At 50.8% G+C, this 7,083-nt stretch overlaps 2 protein-coding genes across 2 annotated transcripts in view; one reads left to right on the top strand and one right to left on the bottom strand.

The window, feature by feature from the left end:
• Window positions 1-1,000, top strand: part of LOC106958831 (selenium-binding protein 1-like) — a 22,325-nt gene extending 21,325 nt beyond the window's left edge. Inside the window, exons 5-8 of the mRNA XM_015050955.1 lie at window positions 102-223; window positions 300-392; window positions 469-587; window positions 682-1,000. Coding sequence (XP_014906441.1) covers window positions 102-223; window positions 300-392; window positions 469-587; window positions 682-844 — 497 coding nt within the window. The 3' untranslated portion in view covers window positions 845-1,000. The remainder of the gene's footprint in view (window positions 1-101; window positions 224-299; window positions 393-468; window positions 588-681) is intronic.
• A 1,205-nt stretch (window positions 1,001-2,205) lies between these two features.
• LOC106958843 (protein asteroid homolog 1-like) overlaps window positions 2,206-7,083 on the bottom strand; it is a 16,538-nt gene continuing 11,660 nt past the window's right edge. Inside the window, exons 2-8 of the mRNA XM_015050969.1 lie at window positions 5,693-6,519; window positions 5,399-5,494; window positions 4,992-5,069; window positions 4,509-4,715; window positions 4,206-4,398; window positions 3,760-3,895; window positions 2,206-2,949 (exon numbers count right to left, since the gene is read on the bottom strand). Of these exons, the coding sequence (XP_014906455.1) occupies window positions 2,547-2,949; window positions 3,760-3,895; window positions 4,206-4,398; window positions 4,509-4,715; window positions 4,992-5,069; window positions 5,399-5,494; window positions 5,693-6,519 (1,940 nt within the window). The 3' untranslated portion in view covers window positions 2,206-2,546. The remainder of the gene's footprint in view (window positions 2,950-3,759; window positions 3,896-4,205; window positions 4,399-4,508; window positions 4,716-4,991; window positions 5,070-5,398; window positions 5,495-5,692; window positions 6,520-7,083) is intronic.

The raw sequence follows: 7,083 nt of genomic DNA on the forward strand, positions 1-7,083 counted from the left end.
CAACTGTCTCTGTCTCACCTGTCTCTGTCTCAACTGTCTCTGTCTCACCTGTCTCTGTCTCAACTGTCTCTGTCTCACCTGTCTGTCTCAACTGTCTCCAGGCCTCATCACCGACATCCTGATCTCATTGGACGACCGCTTCCTCTACTTTAGCAACTGGCTCCACGGTGACATCAGACAGTATGACATCACAGACCGCAGGAACCCACAATTGGTTGGACAGGTCTGATGTCGTCACACCTGTCTGCTGCTGCAGCGAGACCTCAGAGTGAGACTGCTCACCTGTCCGTCTGTTCCAGGTGTTCTTGGGAGGAAGCATCATCAGAGACGGACCAGTCAAAGTCCTGGAGGATCCAGAAAAGCAGGAACAGCCGGCTCCTTGCATCATCAAGGTATCAGAGAGGATCTGAGTCTGTCTCACCTGTCTCTGTCTCACCTGTCTGCCTGCCTCACCTGTCTGTCCCTCAGGGGAAGCGTGTCCCTGGAAGTCCCCAGATGCTGCAGCTCAGTCTGGATGGTCGGAGACTTTACGTCACCACGTCTCTGTTCAGCGGTTGGGACAAGCAGTTCTACCCGGACATGATGAGGTACCGACCCACGACCCGGCAGAACCCGGAGCCTGCTGAGGTCCAGAGCCCCATGTTGGGCCACAGAAGCTGAGCGTGTCCTTGTGTTTTGCAGAGAGGGCTCAGTGATGATGCGGATCGACGTGGACGCGGAGCGGGGCGGTCTGTCCCTCAACCGGGACTTCCTGGTGGACTTCGGTCAGGAGCCCGACGGCCCGGCTCTGGCCCATGAGCTGCGCTACCCGGGGGGCGACTGCACCTCCGACATCTGGGTCTGACGCCCGACGGACAGAGGAGCGCTTTACCAACAGGGGCGCTGTGGTTAGAGATTTGCTACTGATTGTAAGCTGATCCTCCTTTGAGGAAGGGAGGGTGAAATGTTTCTGCCACGTGCTGAAAAGCCTTTGAATAAATCAGATTTGCCTTCTGCATCCAGACTGAGTGATTTCTGCTTCTGTAAAGATAAAAAGGCAAAAACTCAGGCGCCTAATTTGAGATCAGCTTCAATCTGGTCTTCACTGGTCGGTGTCGCTAGCTGAAGCGGCAGTGGCGCCAACCCTACAGCAGTAACTGTATGAGCTATGCTAATATGCTACATCAGCAAAGTATTTAGCAGAAGCTAATGCTAAGGTGCTAACGCCAAGTCAGATTATGTCTGCCCCAGCGCCATTTAATGTTGACATGTTTTGTTCTAAACGCCCTTAAATATCATATCTATGTTTCGACCTGGTTCTCTACCGTCCATGTTTGATTTTGTTCCCGTTTGTCTCTTGCAGAGCGGAAACAGAACTACCGTGTAAACTGACACTTCAAAATAAGAGCATGAATATTAACGTCAAAGTATTAAGACATTTTTAAAAGCCTAACCCAGAGATGTCAAACTTCATTAAACTGAAAGTTTACAAAATAACCTAGTAACAGTTCTACGGAAGAGGATTAGGACCACTGAGGAAAATCATTATTTCTTTTAGTGGCCCTTATCCTCTTCCGTAGTTTGACAAAATGTTTCCAAGGTCAGCAACAGTGCCAAGCTAAAAATGAGACGTTTGTCCTCCACTGCTGGTTTTGGAGCCAGAGGTTAGGTCGGACTTTAAATATTTTTAATATTTTATGATTTTGTTTTAGTTCTGTAAACTTCTGCAGAGCTGCTGGATCAATGAGACAAAACCTGACCATCAAAAATAAAGTACACTGATAGGTATTTTTCTACAACCTACTTAAAAGAACCACAGACAACGTATATGAATTTTATGGCCAAACGCTTGCAAAAGGAGAAAACTCAGCAAACTGCTCCTCCGAGTCGTTCACAGAGCGTTCTGCCCTCTCTCTGCCAGAGCCTTTTGTTTGGGAAAACAAAAGTCAGGAAAGATAAAACAGATGGCAGCTCCATCTAACACTCAGGTCATCAGGCTCTTTCCCTTGAGAGCCATTTCTTCCAAGGGTGGAGGGAACAATCAGTTCACAGGAACACAGATAATCAACACGGCGATCAAAAAGTTTTAGCACATCACATCACTACTGATTAACATTAGACTGAATATTGATTAATATTAGACTGAATATTGATTAACATTAGACTGAATATTGATCTAAAGTAATAATAAAAATGATAACTAAAAAATCTCTAACATACACCCTCTGCATAAAAATTATTTCTTTATTTTTATGTCACTAGGAGAATAAAAACATCTTTCAAAGCAAGCAGCTTATTAAAACATTCAGAGTAAAACAAAAAATGAATGTCAGAAAACCAGGAAAAATGTTTACAGAAAAATGATTCAGAAATTCATTAAAAACATTTAGTGACCAGAGCAGGTAGCCATGGCGACCAGAGCAGGTAGCCACGGCGACCAGAGCAGGTAGCCACGGCGACCAGAGCAGGTAGCCACGGCGACCAGAGCAGGTAGCCACGGCGACCACAGCAGGTAGCCAAGGCGACCACAGCAGGTAGCCAAGGCGACCACAGCAGGAGCTGGACGGTCAGAGGAGGTTCCGGCCCCGACACTCCTCCTTCCGGGCCAGTTCCGGGTTCTTGCTCCGGTTGCTCCTCTCCTTGGTTCTGTAGCGGGTTCGGACCTGGAGCAGCTCCTCCTGCAGCCGCAGCTCCTCCTGTGCCGCCACGGCGGCCCGAGCTTCGCTCTCCGTCTCCTCATCCTGCAGGAACAGCCGCTGCAGGTCGGCGCTCAGCTCCTGGGGGTTCTGCTGCCAACGGGTCGCGGCTTTCTGACGGGTCCGGCGGGTCCGGGACCGGATCCTCTGGACCGCGGAGAGCAGGGAGCGGTACAGCTCCTCGCTGGGCCGGTCGCTCCTCAGGACGGTCTTCAGCTTCCCGCCGCTCCTCATCCTGTGGACCAGCTGGTGGACCAGCGTCCCCTGATACAACCTGGACACAAACAGGACCAACCATCAGTTCCGCTCGGTGCTTTGCAGGTTCTGTTGGGTCTCAGAACCGACCCAGGCTCATCAGCTAATCTCTGCGTTGTGATGCCTTCACATTTTCCAGCATTTTTTGATTCAACTTCAGAATAAAGTTTAAATCTGGGTCAGAACCAGAGTAAGAAAACGGGTCAGAACCAAAGGTGGGTCATAGCAGCCATCTGACAGAAAAGTACTTCCAGTTTTATTTCAGGCAATATTAGTGTGAAGTTCTCCTGCTCTGGGTGGAGAACCAGAACATCTGCTACATTTCCTACTGAGCGGTACCAGAACCAGGGCGTCCTGGTCTCCCTGCATTTTTACCCCCTCTCCTCTGACACAACCTGACTAGTGATCGTCCTTCCAACTAACTTCTTGTTTTCCTTCATGTTACCTGTATTCTATTTTCCTCCCGCACTTTTCAGGTTATTTTGGTTCTATGGATTCTGAAGAACCAGCAGGACGTTCGTCCATCCGCTCTGGTTTAAAAGACGAGTGTCTCCGGACCAGTCCGCTCCGCCGCTTCCTGCTATTGGCTCAGAAACAAAAAGCCAAACAGGAACAGAATCCTGATCGGAAACGAAATCTAAATTCTCCTCAGACTCAACAAAACGCTGCAGCCCACATGGAGGAAACTTTCAGAGACTCCTGATCTCCAGACGTCCATCAGAACGTCCATCAGAACGTCCCTGTGGTTGTCCTGCAGTCCAGACATGATGCTCATCCAGGTGCTGTGGATCTTCCAGGACCTGGAAAGAAGAGGAAACCGGGTTCTGACCTGGAGACGTCCGGTTCTGGCAGAGGGAGATCCAGCAGCTGGTTCAGCTGGATGGCGTCCTTCAGACAGGCCTGCCACTGGCTGAAGACATGAGACACGTCCTGGTCCGGGTTCTGGTTCCCTTCTGTTGGCAGGACTGCAACGCAGGCGAAAGCAGAGAAAAACAATTGATCCTGAAGCAAAGAAGGGAACAAATGGACCTGGAAGAGAACCATGCAGGTCAGAGCCACTTCCAGAACCTCCTGATCCAGAACCACCAGACAAAGTCTTGAGACCAAGGAAGACCAGAGATGTTAGACAGAGACCGCTGTCCCTCAGTGGCGGACATGTTTGTCCAGATCAGCCATCAGATGTCATGAAATCAATTAGTTTAACTTCCCCCATTGTCCTGACCGACGTTAACCTGCTGCTGTGACCCGGTTCAGACGTGACCCAGCTGCAGTTACCTGTTCTGGACCTCAGCATGTTGCTCATCCCCAGCAGCAGCGCCCTCTGCAGGTCTGGAGGAGGCTGAGCTGTCTGCACCCAGTAGCAGCTGACGGCTGCTGGGAGCTGCAGCTCAGGCGGCAGGAGGCGCAGAGACTCCTGGGTCACTCCCAGAGCTTCCAGTAGGACGTTCAGACGGTCAGAGAGCGCCACCTGGAGGAAGACCATCAGGACAGGGTTCAGTCCCTGAAAGCTCTGCTGAGGGACACTGGTAGACGAGGACATGAAGACAGGTTTACAGTCTTCGGTTTGAATAAAATCACCTGCGGCAGGGAGTCGAGTCTGAGCCTCTGGCTGGTTCTGGTGAACGTTGGCTCCACTGGGACGGATATCAGGCTGAGACCCGCTCTGTCAAACTCCACTGGAGTGAACTTGTCTTTGCCCAGCAGCAGGCCGTACATCACCTGTCGCAGCGGCCTGGAGGTCTGGTTGGCGCTGGGCGGGTACTCACAGTTCAGTCCTCGGTCCACCTGCAGATGAGACCCGGTTAAACGTGGAGCAGTTTCGTGTTCCTGCTGCAGGTCTGAGGTCTAAGCAGCTCTGTTCAGGTCCAGTCGGCTCCCTGAAGGCAACCAGACTTCATTAGAGATCCAGCAGAAAGCTGGACCGAGCCGTTCCGGTCCAGAACCGGGACACCTGGCTAGAATAACAGTAGGAACTAAACCCCTCATGGATGTTGAAGGGGCGAAGAACTCGTGAACTGATCGTTTTACGAATTCTGGGGAAACTTCCAGAGGAATGCTGACCTTCTGTTTGTTCCTCTGAGCAGGAGGAAGAGGAGGCTGAAGAGGTTTGCTGGTTTCCTTTACGGTTCGCTCCACAGCCTGCGGGAGGACGAACGGTTAGCTGAGAGTCTGACGCTGCTGCTCAATCCTACTGAGGATGGAGAATGAAGGTCTTGACCAGTCCTCCACTCTTGCACCCCCTGCTGGGTGAAACAATATTTTGTTAATTTTGGGGAATATTTTTTTAGTTTCTAGAAGATCTGGAGGAACAGAAAGCTGGACCAAACATTGTGGATCGATCCAGGTTTGGTTCCAGTGATGGATCCTGAAGCAGCCGATGGAGGTCAGCAGGTCCGGGTGGTGGATCCAACCGACCGGAAGCTTCTGAACAGGTGGATGGGTTCCACAACCCCTCAGGGAGTCTCTACCTTCTTAAACTTCTGGATCAGAACATCCAGGACGTCTCCGCTGATCCGGGCCTCGGCCAGAGGAACCTGCATCCAGACTGGAACCCGATCGCCTCCCTGCAGGAGAGCAGAGCAGAGATCAATAAACCCGACCTGAAATCGTCTGAGGCGACCGCCTCAGGACCGTCCTAAAGCCCGTCAGGAGGTCCAAACGGATCCAGTTTTAATAAGAACACAGAACTGAGACTTCTGAAGCTCTGGTCTTCAGGAGGTTTTGGTTCTAGCTGCAGGTGTTCTGGAGAAACGGGTTTTCACCTGCTCCAGTGCTGGGAACTCAGGCGGCGCTCCATGAAGGAAGAAGCGGCTCAGAGCGCTCCGACCCAGCTGGTACTCCTCCATCCCCAGACGCAGGTTCTGGAGGAGCTCCTGCTTGTCCCCGCTCAGGTCCCCCATCAGGCCCAGTGCTTCCTCCAGGACCTCCAGGGGCTCCCGGGACTCCTGGAGCCCCTTCAGCCAGCAGAGCAGCCCCTCCAGGCGGCTGCAGGCCTCTGTGCCGGTACCGGCGTGGACGAACCGAGTCCAGTCGATCCCTCTCAGCTTCACGTAGTCGTTACCCGCCAAGGCGGCGAAGGTTGGCAGGAGCTGGCGCCGGAGTCCGAAGAAGCTGCAGAAGCTGGAGGTGCAGTACCTCCTGCAGCAGATGGAGCTCTGAGAGCCGCTCTGCCTCACCTCCCGCCAGAGGAAGTGGCTGATGGGCAGAAACCCCGCCGGCAGGTCGAAGACGAAGAAGTCGCTGTCGTTGGACAGAACCGGGCAGCACCATTCTGATGCCAGCGCTGCTATCTCCTGGTCAGCTTCTGCAAAACACTGGGCCAGCGGAACCTGCAGCCGGGCCAGCGTCTGTATGAAGACCACCTGGGCCAGCTTCGGTAGGATGCTGCTCTGCTCACCGCTCTGGCTGGCTTGGTGCTTCCGGTGGATCCGATCCGTGGCTCTCTTCACTGCTGTTTGTGCTTTGAAGTGAGCAGAACCTCCATCCAGAACCACGTAGGGAGTGATGTCACAGGACCTGAGAGCTGCGATGAAAGTCTCAATCACAGTCCTGTAGGCGGCGTACTCCCCACCGTGGTTCTGATCCAGACCTGAAACGAACCACAGAACTATGGCTGTCAGTTAAAATGAACAACAATCAACGTCCCGTTTTCACCACGTTGTTCATTAACTTACAAATGTCACAGTTTCTTAGTTGGCAAGCTACATATCTAGCTGGTTTAGAGCTAACTAAATTAGCTTAATTCTTAGATTTCAAACTAAATATTTAGATTGAACTTAATTGTTTAATTTCGAGGTAATTTTTTTAGCTACAAATTAATAGTTAGCTTGCTTGATAAGTAAGTATTTTGCCAACAATATACTAAGTATTTATGGAGTTAAGGGTTTAGTTTCTAAACAGCTTCAAGCTAAATATTTAGCTTGCTTATGAAATATTTAGTTGACGTTAATAAATGAATTAATAACATAGTGAACAGAACTTGAAATGGTAACTGTTTTTCTCTTATGACCTTACCCTAATGACTAGTGTTAAGAAAATAAATTTAAAATATGCTAGTTTTGAAACTTAACATGTCTTGATTGAAACAGCCTAATTATAGGGTTAGCGCTCTCTCTCTCTCTCTCTCTCTCTCTCTCTCTCTCTCTCTCTCTCT

This window comes from Poecilia latipinna, unplaced genomic scaffold, assembly GCF_001443285.1.
Source record: "Poecilia latipinna isolate Pla-1442-1.1 unplaced genomic scaffold, P_latipinna-1.0 Scaffold1021, whole genome shotgun sequence".
NCBI lineage: Eukaryota > Metazoa > Chordata > Actinopteri > Cyprinodontiformes > Poeciliidae > Poecilia > Poecilia latipinna.